This window comes from Ptychodera flava, chromosome 6 (assembly GCF_041260155.1).
Source record: "Ptychodera flava strain L36383 chromosome 6, AS_Pfla_20210202, whole genome shotgun sequence".
Classification (NCBI taxonomy): Eukaryota; Metazoa; Hemichordata; class Enteropneusta; family Ptychoderidae; genus Ptychodera; species Ptychodera flava.
The window spans coordinates 30,912,889-30,938,084 of record NC_091933.1 but is presented as its reverse complement, the minus strand read 5'-3'; the positions used below and the strand labels follow the sequence as shown (position 1 = coordinate 30,938,084).

Genomic DNA, 25,196 nt, shown 5'->3' with positions numbered 1-25,196 from the left:
CGATGTGACGCAGATTTTTATTGTTGGTTTTGCGGGTTTTATTTCAGCTCAGACGATCCAACTACCCATATGAGAAAAACCCATGTTGGGAATGTTAACAGGCAATGGCAATTCTAACATTTTGCACTGTTCAAGGCAACTTTACTGTTTAGAACTGTACATTGTATGCATGAGGTCTTACAGACAATAAATTTTACATTTACTGCCATGCTGTCATTGTTTAAAATAATTTGTTTTGGCTAGTCTAGGTCAACTTGAATTAGAATGAGAAACAAAACCTTTTCTCTTCTTATTTGGCCTTGGCGGGCACACTGCACAGCAGTTAATGAACTGATAGGCCTGGCAGGATAAGGATTACTTCCAATACTTGATACAATCCTGGAAAAAATAAATACTTCTGACAAAGTATGTAATATGATAGTAATACTTTAGTTTAATTCTTTTGTGACTGCAAAATGCAAAATGACATGAACAAAATGCCTTCACACTTCAAGTAAACAAACACATAATGAATCCATTAGTACCAAGACGACAAAAAGCAACTCTTCTGGTGCTTTGGTTCACATTTTGTAATTGTTGAAACACGCAACTCTTTCAATTAAGTATCAGAACAAGTTCATCTTGACCAATCATCAGTTGAATTTTTTAAAGGTGGCTTTTTGGAAGGCTGATTGTACTATTTTTTGTATATGTCAGATAACTTCTGCATGTATGCTGTTACACAGGGAGGATGAACAGCATTCATAGCGGCATGTAAGTTGTGAAATATGCCTGGAGAAAATGTGGGCAACTGATTATTTCATGTGATAAAATCGTTTCATCAGGCTATATTGGAATATGCAATTGCAAGTTATGCTGTACCAAAGTCAAGTGTTCAATTCTGAGTCTCACAGATATCACCATTCTGAAACTTGTAAAATGTTTGTAACTGATCTCTTGACCTTGTGGCTGAGAAAATTATTCAAATATGTCTTTCAGATACTCTTTGTGGATCTGTCTCCTCTGTTTGTATTGTTCATTTTTCTGTTTTTCCACTGTCCTTTTGTATTTCTCAGCAAAGTTTGGTGGGATAGTGTCACTGGTTATCATTCCTTTCCTCCTGGCAGTAAAGTATGACTGCTCCTCAGGATACGGAGTCCTTCCATACCACAACCCATGAAGGTCCTGTTTGTTTTCTTTCATTTCCTTTTGTTCCTTAACCGGCTTGGATGCTCGGCTGAAGGAAAATTTCCCTGTGAGAGATTGCTGTTGGACTTGCCTGTTGGACCTAGATGCCATGGCTTGCTGCCGGTTCTGGGTGTACCTAGGCGACTTGACCTCTTCGTAGACCCCTTCAATTTTCCGCATTGGCACATGTTTCAGTGCTTTTTGCCAAATTCCAGACTTTTTCAGTTCCAACATGATCTTCACCATCTGATCGACGGTCAAGTTCTTGCCCCCGCCCGGACCCCATTTCATATAGTGATCCAGGGGTAGGCGTGCACTGGCGATGTTGTACCGCTTGGCCTTTGCAAGTGAAACGCGTGGCCTTATCGTCAGGTCTACCATACCCCCAACTATATAGACCTTGTTTGGGTCATATTGCGTAAGAACATTTGGAGAATCTGCACTCAAATACACCAACTGTTCTCTGGGGAAAATATCAGTGAAAGATTCATCTGTGGTGTCAATGAGAAGTTTGTCCAAGTAATCTCCAAACACTCTTTGGATTTCGTTTTCAACGAGGCCACCTCTTCTGATATCTGTCCACAGCATGTGGAATGGTTCCCACTGCGTTTTCATGGCACCGAGGACTTCAGAGAGTTGTTTGACTAGTGCTTTTATTTCCCTCATGGTCATATCATCTTCATAACTGTGGTCAATGATAAGTTTTGGACCAAATCGCATGCCACGTGCCATACTCCACAAATCATTATTGGCCATGGTACTGTTGCGTATATACAAAAAAATTGTATTTTTCTCGAATTTTTCCTCTTCACCAGTTTGTTGTTTTTCTCTCTCTTCCGCCTTCCGCAGCTTCTTCATTCTATCTGTTCTCTTAAAAATTTCTTTGCGAGCCAGAAATTTCAAGTATTTCTTTCGGCTGCTCTTCGTTTCAAGTTTAAAGAAATGCTCAAGTTCGCTTTCAGTCACCTCCTCTGGTACAAACTTTCCTGACTTGCGCCACATGTCTACGAGTTGTCGGGCATCCTCCAGCATTTTCTCCCGCTCACTGGATGAAATCACAGTATCACCTTTGCCTGATCCGTTCTCGCAGGTTGCCTCTTCATCTGACAGCTCATCCTCATTCTGCAAGCAAGCATCCACTGGTTTCTGAGAACACAGACTCCTCACCTGTAAATGGGACACAAATACAGCTGACCTTGGTGTGCAGCTGTACTTGCGGACCAACGGTGGTTTATGCGTTACATGACTGCTCTCAAAGATTTCATATAGATCTGGTAGTGTCTGCAACACTTCTGATGATGGCCTGACTTTCTTTTGGTGACGTGCTAATATGGACGTCTGTATCCTTCTGATGGCAACCAGGGAATTTCCTCTAAGCATGGTGCTGTTAATATGGACCACTTGCCTACCTGCAAATTAAAATAATTAATTAGTGTTCACACATTTCCTTCAAGGCTCACAAGTTGGTCAGTCCACCCGGTCATGACTGTGAATGAAAGAAATAATGACTACACTGCAAACACTGGTTTCCAGTCGGTACTACTATCCTGCCACTTTTAGTGTCCATTCATTTGATGCTTTTCTCATGATACCCAAGCTCTTTTCGAGTCTTTACGCAATGAAGAATCAGCGAGGAATTAAAAGAGGCCGCACCTGGACATCAGGATTATACTACAATTACAGATTTAGTGTTGACACACTTGTCAAATTTATAATCCATCTTATAATCCATAATTATACCTTTTCTCCTTTACAAACAGAATGTACGCCTTGCATGTAGTCAATTTGCTTCTGTTTGAAATTGGCTTCATCATGAAGTTCATGTGATTACATCACATGTCAGGATATTTTACGCAGAGTCCTGACTAAATACCACTACCTGCTAATTATTTTGGCAATTCAGCACCTTTATGGAAGCTAGTAAGTGTTACGGTGTGTCTTTTTCAACCTCCATAGTATACCTAATTGCTTCCTGGTCAGTGCTGTTGAGGACCACACTCCGCAACAGCACTGGCCGTCGTTCACGGTGTTGTCGAGAAGACAAGTTTATGTCTCTCGTTATAACATTGAGGATACCATCTGGCTGACAAATTATCTAAGAAATGCCAAAAGAAGATCACATACCACATACTCACCCTGAACATACACGATTTCCTCTACTACGCCACCGGTCACACGCCTGTTACGAAATGCCACGCCATTTTACAGTCTGAACGCTAGGGGTGCAATTTGCATATGCAAATGCCATTTCCTTTCGAACGGCACTCAGCAACTCAGTCTACACTGTGACCGTTGGCTGGCTAACACAGTCTTTCAGTCACTCCCAAATCCTCATTTTTTCGCCGATAATTATCATTGGAGACCAACTTCATCTCTTCAATTGGATTTTCTGAGAAGGTAAGTGACTTTTCGGGGCTCTGTTTAAAAAATTAAAGTGAATTTTGCGATTTCAGCGATTTTTCATAGTATGATGTTATATGTCGAGCGCGGACTTGTGTTGCTGTACCAACTACGGTAGCATGAAATTATGGCCCAAAATCAAGCATAGTTCGTGGAATTATACTATAAATTAGCTTTTTACCGCAGAATTTTGTCTGTTCATGCCAGGAATTTGATGTTGGGCGGCAAAGTTCGCCGCTGTGTTTTGCCGCTAAAATCCAATATGGCGCCAAATCAACATTAGTGTACTGTACGTTTACACGTACACTGTGTACTCGCATACGCTCATAGTGAAATAAATCCCCAAAATGTGCGTATTTTTAGGTCAAATGTTACTTTTTGGGGGGAAACTATCATCAAGTGACACTTTTAGGTTGTAATACGTAAAATTCGTGTCACAGTTGTTTTTAATTATTTTCCTCTTTTTTTTTTCAGGGTCATCACAGTCCGAGGATGGCTTCGAAGCTTCCAGCCGGGGCTTCCCATAGAAAAACTTGTGCATGTGACCTCATGGTTGTTCACTTTTAACTTTTTTGACGTAATTTTCGTGTCTGATTTGTCTCAGTTTGTTGCAGTCAAGTCTCTGAGGCTTAAGTATTGATCAAACTTCAGGTTTATTTAGAATAAAGCTGTTGTCTTTGCAGTATATTGAATTCAGAACTTATTAATTTCTTTTTAATTTAACCAACACAAAACCAACCGACACGTTCCAATATTTATTGAGAAATTCGTGTCACCCGAGCGGCACTTTCAAAGGCTTCATTAAAGGTGAACTTCTCCGATATGCTTGCACATGCAACAACGACATGGACTTCATTGAAAAGGTCAACTTTCTCACACGCAAACTTCAACAACAAGATTATAGAAAAAAAAGATATATCTCGTATAAAGAAAGATGTTAATCTCACCAACCATCGACGATACCTCACCGATAAAGATAAGAGGAATATGACATAAGAACAAAACTGGTTTACACAACGACCTTCAGTCCATTCATCAAAACCAGGCAAATCAAACAATGTCTAACAAAAAATTGGAAAATAATAGAAGCCGATCAAACACTGGTCAAGTTTTTCCAGAAAAACCTATCATAGCATACAAAAGGAATAAAAACTTAAGAGACATCCTCGTTCAGGCACAAATCAAGCACGAGGATAAAATAAACACGAACGGTCTGACCAACAAACCACTCAAAGTTCAGACCACAACATATCCATACTAGCATCTCTAGTTGATGAACAATTGCTACTATCAAATTAACATGTGGGATAAATAGCTCCAACACATAACCGGTTCTTTCCCGGGGACCCAGATCACATGACCAGGGTCAAAGCACTATCGATTCACCGGTGTCTCGCCATGTTTCTCCATATCATTAAACCACATTGATCGAATCAATATACCGCATCACTATCAAAGGTAGAAAACGAGGTGTAAAGTTGCTCTCATTTTCCTATATATAGAAACAGACTTCAAGATACATAAAGCAATTTATAAATTCTAAAATTCTGAGAAAAAAATATACTAAAGAACTGTAGTTGTAGTTAAGATTATTCTCGTTTGTAGAGGCCATCTAATCTGTGGTGAATGTATAATGCCCACTGTAACAAGTACTAGAAAACGGCATTCATAGGTGAAATTTTTAGACGAAGTTTCGCCAAGGGTCTATTGAAAAGTGTACCATTTCCAGTAAAATAGCTCTGTGAAGTTAAAAATTGGTATACACAATCAATTGTTACTGAAAAAGACACTGCTGAAATTTGATCGGTGTTCAAGACCCGGAAGACCATTTACTAGCCCCGTTTCTCCTTCATAGACAGACCCAAATCGTGTTATGCAACAGAAACTACTCAGTATACACATCGACAATCTTTTGAAGGTAGGTTTATTTTTACATGACAAACTGTTTATATCAGAAACAAATTCCTAAAAAACACATATTACCTATAACATTCACTCAGGTCCGCGGTATAGCGTGAATATAGGCATGTTTAGGCGACCCATGCTTGTGTGACCCCTGCGTACTACTGCGACCTTTGTTGTGAAATGAAAACGAGGCTATTTTTCTGAGGGCGCTGTTCAAATTACACCCCCAGCATTCAGACTGTTTACTTATTGTTAAGACAGCATGAGATTCGCACTCAGGGTCGAATACGACCTATTGCATTGTGGGATATATGTCATATTTTGGCCACTGGTGGCGACTACTAGGGTAACGCTGTAAGTGTTACGTAAGGTCGCTTTATTTGCCACTTTGTTGGCATAAATTTATCGGTTTTTAAATAAAAAACAGAACTAACTATCTTTCTATGGTCTATGATAGCTGTGGGTCCATAGCTGTGGTGTTTTCGGACGGGATTTCTGACTTTTACGGGCTGGTTGACTTTTACGTAACCCGTGTGTTGGCGGAGTTAACGGAAAAGTCAAAACCAGCCCGTAAAAGGCAGAAATCCCGTCCGAAAACAACACAGCTATGGACCCACAGCTAGGTCTATGACTGAACCACAATTGCATCGATTTTCCCATTTTACAGGAAGATCTACATAGTCGCTCTTTTTTATTGTTTTTTGATGTCAAGAATACATGGATCAAATGTTAACCCGTTTCCTGAATGCAAACATGATTTTGTTCAACTTGTAGGGAAAAAAATGTCTGCTTGGTTTCCTAATGAACATTACAACATTATTATATCATACCAGGAAATTGGTGGCGCAAATACATGTACAGGAATATCAGTATTCCCTATATAGATGGAGAAAAATTCTCAGCTGGCACTCAACTAGAGAAAAAAATCCTTTTTGACATTTCGCACGTGTATTTCAATATATTGTTATGATTTACTTCCAATAAACCACCTCAACATTGGGTATATGCATGTATGTGGGTATACGTGGGCTACCTCTATAAAGAATGTTCTTTTTTCATATGGTTTCGGTTACGCCTGGCTTGCCCAGGAGATAGGCAATAAACAGCAGTTTCTGTCACTTTTTGATACGAAACTTTCAGATGTTTTTAGACAACTTTGGAATGGTAAACTTCCTTTGAAACCAAAACTCCGTACATACATGCAATTTAAAAGTTTGCTAGAACCTGAAAAATACCTTAAGTTATCATGTACTCGTAGCTTTATACAAGTGTTTGCTTGTTTTCGCTGTTCTACCCTTCCTCTGGCAATAGAGGAAGGGAGAAGGTACAATATGGATGTGACTTTAAGATTTTGTAAATTGTGCTCACAGAGAGATGTAGAAGATGAATACCATTTTCTTTTGGAATGCCCGGTTTACACAGAACTTAGAAAACAATTCTTATCACGTGCTTATTTTGAGCAACCAAACTTTCATTAATTTGTTCAATCTATGAGCACATCTAAAACTGATGAGCTTCTGAATCTTTGTATTTTTGTAAACAAAGCCTTTAAGCAGAGAACGATAGCTCTCTCACATATAGTAACTCATGACTGAAACATTACTATTGTACTGTAGATATTTATGCATTGTCTACGTTTTTGTATGTGATTCTAAGATATTTTGTTATCCCATGTATTTAAAATCTCTGTAACCTTCTTGCATATGGGCCGGAGGCCTTGAAACGCAATAAACGAATCTGAAGCATTGGGTATAGCACTCGTTTTTGACCGGTTCACCTCCATGAATCTGATATGCACTCGCTATCACTCGTACCTGTATATATCACTGCGAACTCGGTCTCTGGCATTTTCCTGTTGTTTGTTTGTTTTTTTCTTGTTTACAAACACACACTTAGTATAACTGAAACATGAAGATGTATGTTTGTTTGAAATAAAGCAATGTATAAAACTTTAACCATGTATTTTATAGTTCGGGGAGAGTATGGAGTGTGCTTGCTGTTCTGACTTCATTTTACATGGTATGTTTTATTTATTGCTTTAATTAAAAACGAACGAACATATACATCTTCATGTTTACGCCATGTTATTAAACTCATGAACGTGTTCATAAACAAGCAAAATGCAAGAAAACATCAGAGACTGAACAGGGTTCTCCACAACGGAGGGGATTTTTAGGGGTGTGCCACCCCCGTTTTCGAAGCAATCTTAATAACTATACAAAAGAATGTATTTTCACAACAAAATGATATGCAATTTATGCATTGTCATGTAAATTGGCCACCCCTCTGTTTCCAAGCTGTGGAGAACATTGCTGGGTTCCCTATGGACATAGTACATGTAGTGTATGACATCTTCATTGGACACACTGTAGACTACTATGTCAAGTATAATTCTTACACGTTCAGTGACTTTATCAAATATTGCCAAGCAGAAAGGAAGCTCCACCCTGGTGCAAAATCAAAACAGCTTTATTGATATTAATATATCTAGTAAGATATATTTATGATATTAACATCCTATTTCTTGGACTATTCATTCCTAGTTTGACTGTGCTTCCATGAGGTCCAAACTTTACATTCAGTCATGGTAAGAGTTCTTCTACACAGAGCTTGATTTATACATAGCGACACTACAATGTTTCAATGAGTGTTTAACGTTGTCTGGCTGTAGGCTGAGTAGAGGTACAGGCGCGTGATAGAATGTTCAGTGTAGAGTAACGTAAAAGAAAGATTTCTGTGTATACCACATCGGCAACTCTCCTTGCACGTGAGATAAAGTCAGTGTACAGTTGACCAATATTTCAGCATGTTCTAAATCCTCAAACAACACAAACTTTTCATATCAAAAAGAACTCATAAAAAATAGCTCAAGAAAGAGTGACTTTGCACTAATACAATTAAAAGGGGTACGACGGGTATTTAGATCGATGTCAGCTGGAGCATGTGGGCAGCGAAGTTCTTTGAAATTTTGATCAGTGATGAAAATAGCGCCCCCAGTGGTGTTTTTGCAAAATTATTTAAAGTGCGACTTAAACACCACAGAATACTACAGACGTCTCTCCCCACAGTCTGAATTTGATTCAAACAGACAATAATCTCGGTAAAAATGTCTCAGATCCAAACTCGAGCCAAGCAAACATCGCTGAAGGCATCAAAACTCGTTGAACAGCTCTACTTTTCTCAGGAACTAGGTTCATTGCAGTGGGTAACTAACCCAGATGTGATCACTGTTCTGACACCAAAGGGCTTCACCTCATACACAAGATGGAACAGCTGCCGTTGAGGTTACAGTTCCAAAAGTGTAATGACATCTACAATATCAACACTTCTTAATTTTAGCAGTTTTAGGACCAGGAAATGTTTTTAAAAAAATATGAATATCGACAAAGCATATCTTATCCCAATCGTGTACAGCGACTACAAGTGACTCTCGCCCATGTGTATATTTTTTTTCAATTTCTTTCATGCGGGGAGTGAAAGAGAAAAAGAAAGTAGATTTGTATACTATTGGTGTAATTGTACAATGTAATACTGCATCATCTGTGCTTTACTGTCTGGGGAGATCAACAGAAAGAAAGACTCCGTAGCAAACTTGCCATCATTCTGTCATCTATATGTAAAAATTTTCCATCATACAGCTATGGAATATTGAAATCATGAAATATTCACCGTAGCTGTGGCTGTTCAAACCCATCATTCTTTTTTTAATCGTTCTTTACTTTCTCAAATAAATGAAGAAAAAACATGAGAAATTAACTGTTAACTTTACATTGATGAATATATCAAGGAAATAAAATTGCAGAGTTCATCAGATTTGTTGTATTAAAAGCCAGTTCTATGATTCATAATAAGTGAAAACTGATTCAGACACAAAGTCTTTCCCATACTTTAAGGCAGCTAAAGACATTATGGTTAACTTTTTGTTCTTCTGTCACACAGACATACAAAAATATTTATCTGAAATTCCCGTCCTTGTTCCGTGCATGACTGTTCCAAAAGCAATGGATGTGTGACTATTTTTCAAGGAGGAACAAACTGACTGAATTAAGCCAGTGATATCGTGTGCATTCAATCATCATCGCTAATTGCTTCCTCATCACTGAAATACGCATCCTTCTTAATTTTCAGCTTTTTGGCATCCTCACTGGTCGATGGGTTTTCACTTTCATAGTTTCCCGTAGCGACACGATACCTGTACTCTTCTTCTTCCATTTTCTCTCTCTGCAGAAAAGACATATTTTTCATGTGGTAAGCTCTGATCACACTCTGGACAAAATCTGTATTACTTGCAATCAATGGTAAATGATCAACTCAGTCCATCATTATAGCTTATGTGGGAACATATTTACTTTCACAGATTCTGAAAGCCTGGAGGCATATTTAGGTTTTTGAGAACCATGCCTACCTTTCTGCCTAGGGTATGAATCTAGAACAAGTTAACTCACCATGACGATAGCCAAATGATGCACTCAGCTCATCACTAAAGAAAATCACAGACTATCATGTTTTCAGGATTTCAATAATAGAAGTAGTGAAGAAAGCTCTGTGAGATATGCTCTTTCCATGTGGAATCTGCAATTCTGCTTTTCAGGGTAAATTGAATTTTATAGAGTACAAAACCCTACCAGTGTCTGAAGTAATCATTTGTTCTTAAAGCTTCTGGTACCTGATATTGAATAGCTGCGCTGAGGCTTTCTGAAGCAGGATCTTCTCCTTGGAACTCCTCCTCCTCTTCTGCTTCCTCCTCCTCCTCCTCCTCCTCCCTGGCCATTTGATTGCTTCAGGGAAAACAGAAAAAAGTATGACATTCAAAATAAGCAATGTACCGCTAGCTCTTTCATGGTCTTAGGCAATTGATCTATACCTCTGCAGTAACGTCACTACATTTTGTAGTGTATACCTAACAAATGGTGATTGAAAATTGCGAAGATATTTATTGTAAATTGATCAACATTGTACAGTGTGAACAACAATCACATGATGGCATGGAATGCTGAAACTGTAGGACAGCATGCTCTTGTCGACACACAGAACTCTCATAGAACTTATGAGTATCTATGGAAGGGTTGAACACTTTGTGCTTGACCTTGAGTCCAAGTATGCTAACATTTCAAACAGACTTTCATGGACTATACATGACATTGTATTGGTCGATCGATCCAACATACACAATGTAATCTGCAGTAGGAATGGAGAGTTCACAATACAGGTGTGTATTTTAAATGTTAAAAGTATACATATCCATGAAAACATTTTATCGTGACATAATTAAAGATGTTGAGTATGATTATCCAATCTGAAAACTGAGCATGGACAATTTAATATTCTACCGAAAATCTGGCACTCCAAGCTTAAAAAGTTGAAGGTCACTGATTAAACACTCCAGAGCGTCACTTCTTTGATACTATATTAAGTTTACTATCTCTTCTGTTCGAAACATATCAAAAAGTCTTTAATCGTAATCAATGAGAAATAAATCAAAAACAAACCTGTACGACTCATCTTGGTTTCTCTTGTCTTTTTTCTTTTTCTTCTTTGGTTGCTCCCTCTCCCCGAGTGCATTCTTTGGGCATTTGTAACTAAGGTGACCAACCTCCTGTACGGCAAAATACGAGGAACAAACACCGTGAGAAATCTTCAATCCTCCAGCAAGCCCTTTCAGCATTACGTAATTGCTTGATATATTGCGCTAACTTTACTGGTAAGACCTTGGACAGGTACTACTTACTTCTGGTTACGATTTACAAACACTGAGAGAAATGAAGTATTCCAAATTCTGCCATTTCTCCCTACAGCACCCTCTTTCCAAATTATACTGACCAACATAAAAGTTAATGGACATCAAATTCAATGGTAGAGGATCCATAAATCAGATTATACCGGATTTATCAGTATGTGGGTGTTGAATTAGCATTTCCACATCCCTGTTGGTTCCTCCATAATAGACTATCACCATTGTATGCTTTCCCCATGAATGTATTTCATATTTTGCTGGTGTTTCCATGTACCAATGCAGAAATATGAATCATGGTTTTCATGTTTTGTTGAAAGAGAAAGTATGGTGGAAAAGAAAGCAATTTAGTCTCTGGGCAAAATTTGTTGTCTACTGTACTTCTTTTCTAGAAATTCCACTGTGAAAGTGATAAAGAAACTAAAACTGTCAATCCGCTATGTTGGTACAGGCGTATTGCAATTTAAAGCCGTAGGAAACTCACCCCACACTCATAACACCGAGATTTGTCCGGGTAATCCCTCCTTCGGATAAAATCTGATGCTCTTCCATTGTCTGTCGCTATCTTACATGTTAGTCTTCTTCCAAACAACTACAATAGTGGAAGAATGTTAGATATCACGATATGCAGTCAAATCAACCAGAATGTTATCTCAGGCATTTCTTCACAGAGACTGACGGGAAATCAATGATATACAGCATGAGGTACTTTGTCATACTTTATTGGTTATGTTTCATATGCTATTATCAAATGGCAGCTATTATAGGTATTGCACAATGAGATTGACGAATTCTTCACCACAAAACCATTCAAAAATTGTTAAAACCCAAAGGCTATAAAGTAAGTCCACAAAAAACGTGGCAGACCAGAAAAGTATTGTAAAACTTTAACTTCCTTTTGTAATTGGAAATATTATCCTACCTCTTTATTGTTTAAAGCTTTGATTGCCTTATAAGCCTCTTCTCTCTTCAAGTACAAGACAAAAGCAACTCCTTTACTTCTCCGGGTTTCTTTGTCTTTCATTATTGTCACCCTACACATAACAAAACAATTTAGAAATCATTCTTGAAGATTTGGTGGTGAATAAAATCACAGTCACTTGTAATATCTTTACTCTGTGAAAGGTCAAGATTAGATACTTGATTTCTACCAGGCAACTTGCTGCTGACACTACAGGCTATCATAAAGTTCTAATCCAAGAACTGAATGATAGATATTCACTGCAAGATGTCCCTGAAAACAAAATTCGCAGACACAGTACATTATGCCAACATTGTATGGATTGTTACATCTACCTTTTATACAACGATACAGACGTTTTCTAGTTAATTGGACCCCTAACCTATTGGACCCTGATCAATTGGACCCTGTAATCATTGTAAGTAGTCGTGATGTGATTTGCTATAACCCGTTTCACTCATCGAAAAATCTGTAGTTTGTATCTAGTTTATATAATTTGTGATGTGTAGAGGCTTACGTATATTTCAAAAAGCAACTTGTAATTTTTTCTTCAGCAGGCCAATATCGTGTCATGCATTCTTTTAATGTTGTGATTCTCGAGCAGTGCTGTGTCTTGCACTAATAGGTTGAATTATGACGCCCAAAACATAATGGGTAGGGACATCCCAACTTTTATTGCCCTCAAATAGAGACTTTACAAAGAAATTTGCTATTAAATCTATAATTGCACTGGGCATCACAGTACTCAGGCACAGCAACTTTCTATTTCATGTACTGCTGGTGCATGGTGTTTGTGTCATCAGTGTTGTACTGGCAATATAAGAATAAAATTCAATGAGTTAATTACAAAATTTTGTTTGGAATCGTCTGAAAAAGAAACTTTCCATGATGCACTTACATGAATTTTATATTGAATAACTGCAAGAATGTCAACCATAAAAATACAAAGTGTGAAATCAGGGGGTCCAATTGGCAGGGGGTCCAATCGACCAGTTCCCATACAGACTCCATAAACTACATACAATCTGACAATAATTTGATCCTAAGAGTACCATTACACACATACATTTGCAAGAAGAATTCATACACCAACAATGACAATGGTCTTTTTTATCATACAATAGCAAATAAATTTGTCAATTTCAATAACAAATCACACACTTACTTGACAACTGTTCCATACTTTGCAAATATCTGGAAAATATGTAAAGATATCAGATAATTTGTAAATTTCAATGTCCGCAAAATTTTTCAGAGACTAATCAATCATACGTGTCAATAAAACATGCAGGGGATAAATTCAGACAATTAAGACAAAATCAGAATTCTTGTCATCAGTGCCATTATTTCAATAATCAGGATTTTAAAATATCAAGACAAACAATAATGTTTGGTTGCATGCAAAACATGCCCTGCATCAGTCAGATTGAAATCCTCTACCAAACCATCCTTCCAAGCATCAATGACTACATTTGATGAAGCATTAGCCATGTTGCTGAGAGATGGAGGACAACATTGACAATAGACAATCTGAAGTTGTTATGTTACCCCAATATAATGGCTCTGTCAATTATCTTTTACAGCAGAAGCAACACTGCTATTCTGGTAATGTCCGGGCCCGGTCGTACTCTTTGACTTCATTATGTTATGGGGAAGAAAAGTGTCACATCTTTAACATATATGTCAATGGCTGGAAATCATGAAAATACCATTCTACACGATTCCTTATTCGCTACAAATTCGCCCACAGGCTTTCCACTCAATCACGGTCCCTTTTGTGGAGGGACCGTGACTCAATGCAGGCAAACCGTCAAACCGCCACTGATGCATTGCATCAGTGGCGGTTTGCCTGCATTGAGTCGAAAGCCTGTGAGTGCGTCTATTTACTTCGCTCAGTTTGGGCACACAGGTTGCACACTCACCTTGTGGAGGTCGTTGTTTGTGAGGGAGAACGGGAGATTTGAAACATATATGGTACTTTTACTCGGCGCTAGACCACCACTCATTGTATATTCCGTGTAAAGTAGTTTTAACTTCCTAATCAACCTTGAGAAAACTTGTAGTGAAATGCTATGCGTGTGGGATACACCGTAACGTTACATCCTGTCGTATGTACTGTACAGAGAAGCCATTGAACAAAATAAGGACGTTTGATATTTGCACAACAAGATTTTTTTAAACTTTCGGAAAAGAATATAATGCTTCCACGTCCTGAAGACAGGGTCAACGAACCAAAGTCCATGCGGATGGTTAATTCCGAAACACCGAAACCGTACTCACGTCGACGTCGACATCACGAACGCCGCCACCATTTTGAAATTTCGCCCTCTACAGTTGTAGTATACAAATGACGTCATCATATCTACATAAATATTAACATGGCTGGCAGTGGTCGTGCATAGCTCCCTTTTACCACCAAAATATTCGCCCCGTTTTGCCAACAAAGCCCCAACGTAACAAAATGACACACCAAGATACAAACATGGAAAGTATTGAAGAACTTAAGGTAGAAATCGACCGTCTGAACCGCGAACTGTCAGAAGCAAGCCATGAGAAAATTCAAGCGGCCGAGTACGGGTTGGTGGTATTGGAAGAAAAGCAAGCTCTGAAGCAACAGTATGAGGACTTGGAATCACTGTATGAAAGTACCAAACATGAACTTCAATTGGCAAAAACGGTAAAACCCTACTTCTTTTACAATAGTTTTTGCCTTCGACTTGCACTTGGCTGTTTGGTTTGCACCGAATAAGTACTGTTATGAAGAGAGTTCAATACGGCTCTATTTAGAAGGCGAGACAAAATGATGTATCGTATGGCTGGCCCATACACCAGATCATGCCGATAACGATTTTAACGTATTGTTTAACGTCACATCAGATAGCCTCTCGCAAACCGAAGTTTCAGTATTTTTAATTAGTTCACAAGTACGGTGTAATCGTTTTGCGAGATCGGACGAGTGCAATCCAGATCCCACTATCAAGAAGTGTTGAATTAACGAGACAGAAGTTTAAACTTAAATTGTTTGATCGATTTGGTATTTGGCGCATAATTCTGACTTTCCTGCTGCCGGTTAGGGCATAACCGGAAGTCGGAATATTGGGTTAGGTTTTACGTCCCACGCTTCGTAGATAAGGTTTATTTTGTTTAATCACAGTCAGTGGTTTTGTCAAAGATTATGCGACTGAAATGTTGAATAGTTAGAATGTCAGCGGTTTTAGTAATTGTCGCTGGGGGTGTAGGAGATTCCTTACGCAGTTTGACCCGCATTTCTAGGGACAGACAACAAAGGCGTTACCCATTATTATTTCATTCATTCAGTGGATACTGTTGCCGAACTTTAGTTCCTCTACCTGTGTACATTTGTATTTGGTTTTATTGTACCACAATTTTTTTCCCTCTTTTGATCCTTGAACACGGTAAATGAAGACCGGAAAAGTGATCTGCAAGTTGGAAATGTCACTGTGTGTATTTTGCAAGTCAAGTAGCTAAATTCAAGTTTGGACAAGAACTTCGGTGTTTGACAATAGGGCATACCTCAGCCAGTACTGAGGGTAATTGTTTTCAGTTTAAACATTCAATTGTTGTCAACAATGGAGTGTGTCAGGAATTCAGCACCCCACTTTGAATTATATAGCAGTGCCGATATTGTCTATGTAATTTAATCATGAGCCTATCCAGGTTGCTGTAAATGTAACTGCCGAAGAAGAAAGATCCATGATTGTCCTGTTATTCGGTTTCCCTTTTTCACAAAATGAGGAAAAGAAAGACTATAATTACTGAGAAAACATTTCAGTCCACTGCGCCAGGAAGCATGAAACTCAGTAATCAAAGATGGGTTGACAGTACGTCAGTCTGTGATAATACTGAATTGCAGCTTTCTTGCCAATTATTTCTGTAAATGAATCCCCCATTGGTAGTTGGTGGCACACTTTAATGTCAACATCATGTAATTCATCTGAAGTTCTCTGCATTTGCTCAGTTGCCTATCAGGACGTCATATTTTGTGACTAGGATGCACATTTAAATCTTTTTATCCGGTGTATACCTTAGCTATTCTCCTTCTATTAAAATGCTTCACAATCCAGCACTACCATTATCTTGTCATCTCAATGAGATGTTTTTTGATCAAGCTTTATCAACCATCGAACAATTTTATTACAAATAATACATTATCCCAAATGTCAGTCTTCTCTATATGATATCAAAAATGTGTCTAATATCAACGTGTAGATCACTCTTTCTAAAAATAACCAGCTTTGTATATTGCCAGTTTATCTGATAATTTCTATCGTTTCTTGTACAGACTGTAGGACATATGGAAATTTACATGTAACAAAGTGCTAATGTGATTACTGGTCAAATCAATACTTTCTTGTGGGTGGAGCCTGACAGCACTAATAGGATTGGCAGTGTTGGTCAAGTTGGACATTTTGCACTTTTCCTCACCTACAAACTATATCTGGAGTTTTTTCTTTGGTTCAATAAAATAGTGCTGACTCAACAGAATTCAAATATATTCCTAAATTGATACAATATTGTCATAAAACTGGTGGACTCATCTTCAGGGCTGAGCAATTGATACCATCATTTCCTGTAATCAATAATACACTGAGCTTGTGTCTACTTAAATTTTAAGTTAACATGGTGTTTATTTTGTCAAAGCTGATAAAGTGATAATCAATTTGCAGTAAAGGAGGACAAAGATTCTGATCTCTCTACCTGGCCAGGAGATCACATCATGCAAATACAACGGCTAAACTACCAACAACAGTCTGTTGGTACACACATGGTACATAACTCTTCAATTTTGCTATTTTCCATGCATCAAGTATAAATTATTAGTTTTCTGGATCACAAATTATTCAGAGCACTGTTTTGACCATAACAAATGGATGAGAAAGACCTCCACACACCTGACCTCCATTAATATTCAACTTACTGTACCAAAACAGCATGAACTGAGAATGTTGAGTACGGTCATCTTCTCTGTAACGCACAGCAAACCTGATACTTTAGTGGAAAGACTGCACCCATACTGATGAGGCAAGACTGGCATTTCACAAATAGAGTCAGATAAGGAAAAGTTAAATATCTTGGTACTGAAATTGTGTGTAATTTGTAAAAACCAAATATTTGCCCCAGTATATGTAGTGATTATGTCATATTGCAACCTTTCACATACCGGTAGTGTTTGTTGAGCCAGTACATTGCAAGTAACATATGGTGATCATCTGTGATAGTGTAGTACACCTGTGCAATTTCAGTATACAAATCATTAATTATTAAACCATAAGTTTGCCTTTAACTTGCTCCCATTTCTCAAGAAGTTTGTTTGCCTTTGGAAGGTACACAAATGGCTTCATGCATGTACACACACAAATGTATGCATATCTTTTGCTGTACTTTGCTCTGAGCAGAACCCCGAAACAACATTGGATTGGCAATTGCTAAAACCGTACATACTCTCACTATTTTACTAAAGTGACTATATTCTTACGACATGTTTCATGTTTCTCGATGCAGTAATTGAAGTGAATCAATAATCAAATAGGAATGCTTGCCCAGGATGTAGTCTCCATATCTTGAACTTATGGATGGGTACCTAAAGTAGGAATAGATCTTTAGACTATCATAAAATGAAGGCAAAGCCAGTGTTTTTTCCAATTATGGAACAGTTGTTTAACCAACAAAATTCTTCTCATTTCATACTTTATCATATTTTATCACTCAGAAGCAACTAGACACACATAGATGCTTCTGCTCTAAGGTCTATGTCATTACTGCTCTCCTGTAAAAAAAATTCCCCACCCTCATAGTCATACCAATATGATTCTTCATATGATTGCTACTGATTGACAAGGCATGGATTCCATATTATTGACACAATATCCATAAAACTACTAACAAACCAGACATACATGTACACGAAATAATCATGTCTTGATGCTCAAAGTAAGATGACAGTAAAATAAACCACACATTTGCCCAAATGACCTTAAAATAATGGACTGAATGACTATACAAAGACATGAATGATGCACACTTGTGAGCTACTTTGTAGGGTTTATCTTCCATTTGGCTCAATTTCAATCTAGGCATGATCACGGTCATGATGGAGGGACTGTGGCATAATGTTATATCATTTCCCACAACCAAAATAATTCCTGTTCACCAAATGCATCTAACAAGTGCAACATCTCTTGCAGCAGTGTACAATTTTGTCACGTTTCCAAAAGGAAATCACATTCACGTTGTCAAATTTATTGTCATTTTGAATACACCATGACAGCTGTTGAGTTTCAGTGGCATGCCGTCGCAGCAGCCTTGACATATACCATAGTTTGTTCACAAGGGGGTTCAAGTCACATAATAATCGATATTTCAAAAAGGATGTCAACCCTTCAAAAGGGTGTCAGGAATCAGTCCTGCATTTGTGTCTGTAGATCCATTAGAAACACCATCAATGTGTCAGAGCAGAGCCCAATAGCTTTTGTAAATAGCTCTCTGATTGTTAAATATGATTAATATTGACACAGTGTAATAATGGTCTGTAGCTTTCATTTAATCCATGTTTGTCTTTGTGGTTGAGAGGGCCTCTCCAGTGAGGAAGTTCACTGCTTCACACTGCTTCAAGGAGACAAAAAAAGAGGAAATTGATTTAAAATAGTATTGGGAAATGTTTTTCAGGAAAAACTATTTCATAATATTCAGCATACCAGGTTCTATTAGTCAAAGTATGGTTGTACATAAAATGTCAGAAGTTCATGAAAACATCACTGAAAATGTCAGCAATTGAAAGAAAAATTCTTTTACATTTAGCAAGTGCACAGCATAAATTCAGATACACATTTCCCAACACATTCCCAGACAATATTCTTGTTGATGTTGCTAAATGTAGCTGTGATGTGATCTGACGTATATCAGCTGGTGCTATCAGTATCACCTTATTGCAGCTTGGTCATAAAACTTACCATGGTTTACTTTCTGTTATGAAAGCAGTGTTCAGAGGAACTGAAACTCTGTTTATGGTATATATCTCTGTTCATTATTATTATTGATCTATAAGGTGGTGCTCAGACCTTGAGAGTTACATATTTTGATGTATATTCAACCACATAAATTATCTGTGCATTTATATCAGTTTTCCACAGCTTAAAACAAAAGGATGGCTAATTTACATAACGATATCTAGTTTGTATTGTATTGAACAAAGGGCTGATTTTGTGTAATTTGTACGTAGTAATAATAATAATATTTTTATTGCTTGCTTGTAAATATAGGATTTACATCACATTTGTGGCAATAAAAGTGTGATACAAAAATAAGTTAAAATTTTCTTCAATAAAGATAAAGTATTACAGTATAATAATAGTAGCTAATAATAAATATAACTAGGTATTTCTTTGTTTATATAAAGTAAAAATATAATCAGCAAGTTGTTCATTAAAAGATAACTCTTGTTTTGTTAGTAGAGAAATAAGCTGATTTTCAGTATCGTCGTTTGGGAAATTGATTTTACTGAAAAAGTACTTTCTTTGGACTTTGTATTTCTGACAGACTAATAAAAAGTGTGTTTCATCTTCAATACTTTGGAACAGTGTGTCTCCCTTTTTCAATTGCTAGATCATGATTGCTAATGCGAAGTTTGGTGAGCAATTTTTCTCACCTTGCAACTGTGTTAAGTAGGGTTCTAATCTAAAATTACGTTTTATTTTGGCATACATTCTTAGTTTACTATTTTCATCAGTGATCAACTTTTTCCAAAAGACTTCATAATTGTTTGTTAAATTTGTTTTCATTAAACCAGTTATAACTTTGTAGTAATAGATTTGTCCAAAATCACAGGGTTGGACCACCCCCTAAAAATCCCCTTGAGGAAAATTATGTTTTTATACCATTGTGGAAGTTGCATCTTTTCTGTTAACAGCGGAAGTTTCAAGGAATTAGTTCTGACAAAGAGAAGTGTGCATACATCATAGTTACATATAAGTCAACCGTGGACTGATGGACATTTTAAAAGACCATTGCATGATCAAGCCTCATTGATTTCTATTGCCATTTAGTTGATGGTTTTAACTGTGCTTGTATGCCAACTTTTCAAGTACATGTGGTATATTGCACATATATGAGCAGAGTGTGTATTCAAATAAAATTGTATATTTGGACAAGTATAGAAAACAGTGCATGGTTATGAAGAATATAGATTACAATTTAAAAGCCAACACACAAAGAATTCTTGTTCTTATTTATTCTTGATAGTCAAATCCATTTTGGCTGTTAGCAGGTAACCTTGTGCCGTTTCACATTCAAGTGTGATTTTTGACATCATCCTGAAACTGAGGACAGTTTCTGCAGGGTACCAGTTCCTGTTCGGTCTTCACGTACTGGGTGTGTGTCGGTCATACTGTCATATATGTGCCAGTCCTACTGTGATGTGTGTGCCAGTCATATGTGTATGTGACAGTGTGTGAGTGTGCCCGTCATTCTGTTTCTCACACTCTCAGATGCTGGAAACCACAGCTGTCTGTACATTCACGGTACTTGTACGACAGTTCTTGTTCTGCTCTTACAGTAAATATAGAAATGGCAATCCTGTATTGAAATTTTCTCAAGTGATGCTATACCAAGGCCTGGTATGAAGACAGTAGGAATCACAAGAATGTCACGAGGATATGTTTGCCTGAGACAGCACTGTGATGGAAAATGAGGGCAAGACCATTAGATCATGGGAGGGTGGTGGATAATTACGAATGAGCTGAAATGTCAGAAGAGAAAATGTCAGCAAATTTTGGAGCTGTGCTGCTTTTTTAAAAAAATATTTGATTGAAAAGTAATCAATGCATGTTCTGCCCACTCTAAAAACATTTCAAAGCATTGAGGGTGAAAAAGTTATACAGTGTCATTCTGATCATCCCACTCAGTGTCTAATGGTGCATCCCTAATTTGAGCGGTCTACTGTGTATTGAATATGTAAAATTGACCAAACAAGCTTTCAGCTACCTGTTCAAAAGGCTGTTGTTGATCTTTTTACCTGTATTGAAAGTTGAAACAGCGATTACAACTATTTTACTCGTCAAACGAAATAAATAACACAACCAGAGCAGGTTTGAAATTTTTTAAAGGTAAAACAGTTTTTCAGGGCCAGTAAACACTGGAGGATGTTTTAAAAGCCAAAGGTCAAGGGTCAAATCACATAAATAGAACCTTGCCATTTTAATCTGTCATTAAATGAAGATTGAAAGATATATCTTGTTCACATTGGCAACCCAACTGAAATTTGGGCCGACGCAAAATAATTGTCCTTTTGGGATTAAATTTGGTCCGTGTCCACACTTACCGGTACCAGAATTAGGGCCGACGTAACTTTACCTTCCTTTGTGACCTCTGACCTGTCAAAGTTCAAAATGGCGCATTTGAATATGGCATGCTGTTTCTACTGTTCATGATTTTCTTGTGTTTTTACGCACAAGAAGGGCAAATATGACTACCACTCACCCTTTTAATCATCGGAGAGATCTTCACCATTTATTTGATGAGCATATGGTATATATAAGACCGCGGTGGAGAAATAACCACTGCGCGGCATTTTTGACATGCTCTCTAGTCTATTACGTGCACTGTGGAATCGAATGACATGGTCTCGTTTTGCGGAACAAAGGTTGGTGGGAAGTTCAGCGTACATGGGATGATATTAAAATGTAAAGACTGGATTGAAAACTTTCGATAGGTGTAAACTTTAGTTTCAAACGTCGTTTGTTTTGTGCGAATAGTGTGACTAGATCAACTTCGATCCATAGCGGAGGCCTGGTCAACTGGGACCAGGGCCGACGTAACGTGTCCACACTGGCGATTTGCGTCGGACCAAATTTTGCGTCGGCCCTAAGTCGGCCCTGAAGCCCCCCCTTCTAACCGGGACCAAACTGAGTCGGCCCAGGGCCGACTCAGCGTGTCCACATTGGTTTTTTACGTCGGCCCCGGCCCTGGTCGGGACCTGGGCCGATGCAAAGTCGTCAGTCTGAACGTACTTAATATTTGGTACCATGATTAGAATTGTTTGATAAATATAAAGTTTAACGGATTCACCTTATCATTAGAGGTCATAATAAGATACCCAACTTACAAGGATACATGTTTGTAGGAGGGATTCAGAGTTGAAGTTTTCTTTTGTAAAACACAATGGTGAACGTGTAATTTGTGTGTATCTGTTTTAACATGCTGCATCCAACTGTTGTGAAATAAATACACTGTTTATAATGAAATTGCACCAACACTGCCATGATACTTTAACATTTCTTTATGGGCAAACGCATATTGCTTCACAAAATGGGAAGTTCTTGATCAAGCTCTTTCGTCAAACTTTATATGTATTGCTGAACTCTGTGTCTGATTTTTAATTGGCAAAAAATAGCTCTTTGATCATATTGAACTTTGGTGTGGTTTTAATAGTTCAGTCTTTGTCAGTGAAGCTGGAAACTTGGAGTTCATGTCTCTTTAGAGATGCATGTATATTGAGAAAGTGTCACTGTGTTTTAGTACGTCAATATAGATATTTACACTGAACTTGCCATATACAGTTGTAAATGTCAACCTTGCCTCATTAGTATATTTTTGGCAATGTGTATTTGATGAAACAGGGCATATTTGGATGACACGAGTTGCAGATTAACACAATTTTTTCACCATTGAACATTACATAGAGAGGAACAAGAAAATTGGAACACACACTGTATCACGCAGCCTCTCACCACTGCTAAATATATTATTCACTGGAGGTTTCAAAACATATCTGATATTATTTCTGAAAATGTCACAGCCAAGTAATGACTATGGAGTAATAGGACCCCTCTGATAAAACTGAAAGTAATGGTGGCAGAGATATAACGCTGAGCCTGACAGACTGTTAATCATGTCTGGCATAGACCAATAATTGATTGCAAACCCTACTGCAAATCTGCTAAAGGAGTTTTTATGAGATTCATCAGTTGAGCCATTTCACTACGTGTAATTGCATTTTGTTTACTTTCCGGTAGAGACGATTTTTGTGTTGAGCCACTTTAGATGTAAAATCTGCAAAATTTACCGGTAATTTTTCATTTGTCACACATTTTTTTAACAAGCAATTATCAAAGTACAATAATACAATGCAATTTTTTTGAGAGATCTGAATTCACAGTGTGACATTTAACCCTTTTCCTGCCAAGTCGGTGAAAATCCGCTTGAAATTCGGTGTAGCTAGAATCTGAGCAGCCACGGCCGTTATCCTGCCAAGGCGGTGGAAATCGGGCTACTTTTTGGTACCCCCTTTCCTGCCTAGTCGACGGAACTACGTGTAGCAAACCCTTGCTCGCGCTAGGGGTCGTTCGAGGACAGGTTTTGGGCGAGGAACGGCGTTTGCTCTCGAAATGGGTTCACAGAGAGTCCAACGACAGGGAAAGGTGCGGAAGCTACCCAGCCAGTCCCCCCCCCGGTGGGGGACTGGTTTTTTTTTGGGGGACGAGTAGCGTACTTGGCAGGTTAGCACGTTGACGTATTCTAGCGGAGTTTGGGGTAACTTGGCTCTGAGGCACTACATAGATTGCGGCCGAAATTGACCGTCTCGGCAACGCTAATCTGTAAGGCAACCGCCTAAGACCGCCTCAGCTGGCGGTGCAATTTTTGCCAATGGTGCGAGACGAAAATCACGGACTTGGTCCTGATTGACGGGAAGTGCGGACGGATTTGACGGACTCGGCTTTCTCGAAGGCAACCGCCTAAGACCGCCTCAGCTGGCGGTGCAATTTTTTGCCAATGGTGCGAGACGAAAATCACGGACTTGGTCCTGATTGACGGGAAGTGCGGACGGATTTGACGGACTCGGCTTGATTAGTCCCTGACATGGAACTGATCCGAACGGACTTGAGCGACATTTGTGAAGGGTAACCACCGCTTTTAACCGACTTGTTACCTTCTCGAAAAGACTACCCACTCAGATGTCGGACGTTGTCGGCTGCACTTGGCTCTAGACGTTCAAGCCGTGCAACGAAACACACCGCCTCAGCCTTGCCATTCAGGAACATGGCCTCAAAATTTGATACCATTGTTCACCGACTTGGCGGCTGCGGTTAGGTGCGTGAACCGTTGTTCACCGACTTGTTACGCCTATGTTGTCCCTGTGAAGTTCGGCTAACGGCCGAGTCTAACGGGAGTTGGCAGACCTGTGTTTGGTTTATACCGTAGTATGACCGACTCAGGTAGAGGTACCTGTCGGTATATTCCGAGTTTTACGCACTCGGGCGTCAATGACGGGTCGTCATCACCGCTGATGACGTAGACGTGCTGGCCACGTTATTTGAAGGAGCCATGTTTGCCCAACGGACGAGGCCGAGACAGCCGTTGACAATTTTGGCATCCTTCATCTTTGACCGCCTTAGTTGGGTAAGCCGCTCGGCAGGCGACGGTTATGACCTAAACAAGCCGCTGAAGCACTGTTCATTGCCGTACAAGAACGAGACGGCCAGTCCATTACTGCTTAATGGGCAATCTGTCGGGTTGGCTTGTCACCGACTTGGATGACAATACGCCCTGCGCAGGCGTACTTAGAAGGGACATGAGGTTAAAGATACGGGTTTCCCACCCGTACTAAACATGGGCTTGGGCCAACGTCCTTGGGTGGCAGGTGCGCATGCCACGTACCCAGCTGGACGGAATGTCAAGTTGAGATGCTAATGACATTGACTATGTTATGCTAAGTGCTCGATTGATTTGCATCGCAAATGAGTATTATTAGCATATCAAATGGTGCGGACAGGCAATTTACATGACGGGTAGGAATGTCAGCGCCGGTTGGTGGACTGATTGCCGTAGGTCCATTATAATAACAGGTGGATGCATATATTAACACCCCTGCATCCAATCATGTCCAGGGCTTTGTTTCCCTGTGGCTTTAAAAGGGAGGGACCTGCTAGTCTGTCGACACTGTTCCAGACATGAGCTTGACGGACCGCAAAAGTTTTCTGAAGGCGAGCAGACGACTGAAGCTCAAAGATGCAGAGT

At 38.8% G+C, this 25,196-nt stretch overlaps 3 protein-coding genes and 1 long non-coding RNA gene across 5 annotated transcripts in view; 2 read left to right on the top strand and 2 right to left on the bottom strand.

Annotated features, from left to right (window-relative positions):
• Positions 1-410: 410 nt before the first annotated feature.
• On the bottom strand, positions 411-3,385 carry LOC139135468 (tRNA methyltransferase 10 homolog C-like). The gene is made up of 2 exons (XM_070702858.1): positions 3,303-3,385; positions 411-2,576 (listed from the first exon to the last, which is right to left on the bottom strand). The coding sequence occupies exon 2, from the start codon at positions 2,545-2,547 to the stop codon at positions 958-960; it is 1,590 nt and encodes a 529-aa protein (XP_070558959.1). The 5' UTR covers positions 2,548-2,576; positions 3,303-3,385; the 3' UTR covers positions 411-957.
• LOC139135471 (uncharacterized) lies at positions 3,345-4,252 on the top strand. Its single transcript, XR_011553002.1, has 2 exons — positions 3,345-3,564; positions 4,042-4,252. It is a non-coding gene; the product is annotated as an uncharacterized lncRNA (long non-coding RNA).
• Positions 4,253-9,355: 5,103 nt separating this feature from the next.
• On the bottom strand, positions 9,356-14,501 carry LOC139135509 (zinc finger CCHC-type and RNA-binding motif-containing protein 1-like). 2 transcript variants are annotated; one of them, XM_070702917.1, is made up of 7 exons: positions 14,445-14,501; positions 13,330-13,358; positions 12,126-12,237; positions 11,688-11,795; positions 10,962-11,068; positions 10,139-10,250; positions 9,356-9,693 (listed from the first exon to the last, which is right to left on the bottom strand). In XM_070702917.1, the coding sequence occupies exons 3-7, from the start codon at positions 12,225-12,227 to the stop codon at positions 9,541-9,543; spliced, it is 582 nt and encodes a 193-aa protein (XP_070559018.1). In that variant the 5' UTR covers positions 12,228-12,237; positions 13,330-13,358; positions 14,445-14,501; the 3' UTR covers positions 9,356-9,540. The 2 variants fall into 2 exon arrangements, with proteins under 2 accessions (XP_070559018.1, XP_070559017.1); XM_070702916.1 differs by having other exon boundaries at positions 14,087-14,482.
• Positions 14,502-14,527: 26 nt separating this feature from the next.
• Positions 14,528-25,196, top strand: part of LOC139135504 (protein bicaudal D homolog 2-like) — a 63,937-nt gene continuing 53,268 nt past the window's right edge. Inside the window, 1 exon segment of the mRNA XM_070702909.1 lies at positions 14,528-14,841. Within this exon segment, the coding sequence (XP_070559010.1) occupies positions 14,626-14,841 (216 nt within the window). The 5' untranslated portion in view covers positions 14,528-14,625.

Bases quoted from the DNA above. Each gene is read 5' to 3' on its own strand.
- LOC139135468 (XM_070702858.1), bottom strand. From the start codon at position 2,547: ATGCTTAGAGGAAATTCCCTGGTTGCCATCAGAAGGATACAGACGTCC.
- LOC139135509 (XM_070702916.1), bottom strand. From the start codon at position 14,170: ATGAGTGGTGGTCTAGCGCCGAGTAAAAGTACCATATATGTTTCAAAT. The intron at 12,238-13,329 runs GTAAGTGTGTGA...TGTTATGTGTAG, and splicing joins AAGTATGGAACAGTTGTCAA to GGTGACAATAATGAAAGACA. The intron at 9,694-10,138 runs GTACCAGAAGCT...TCTTTTCTGCAG, and splicing joins GCGCAGCTATTCAATATCAG to AGAGAGAAAATGGAAGAAGA.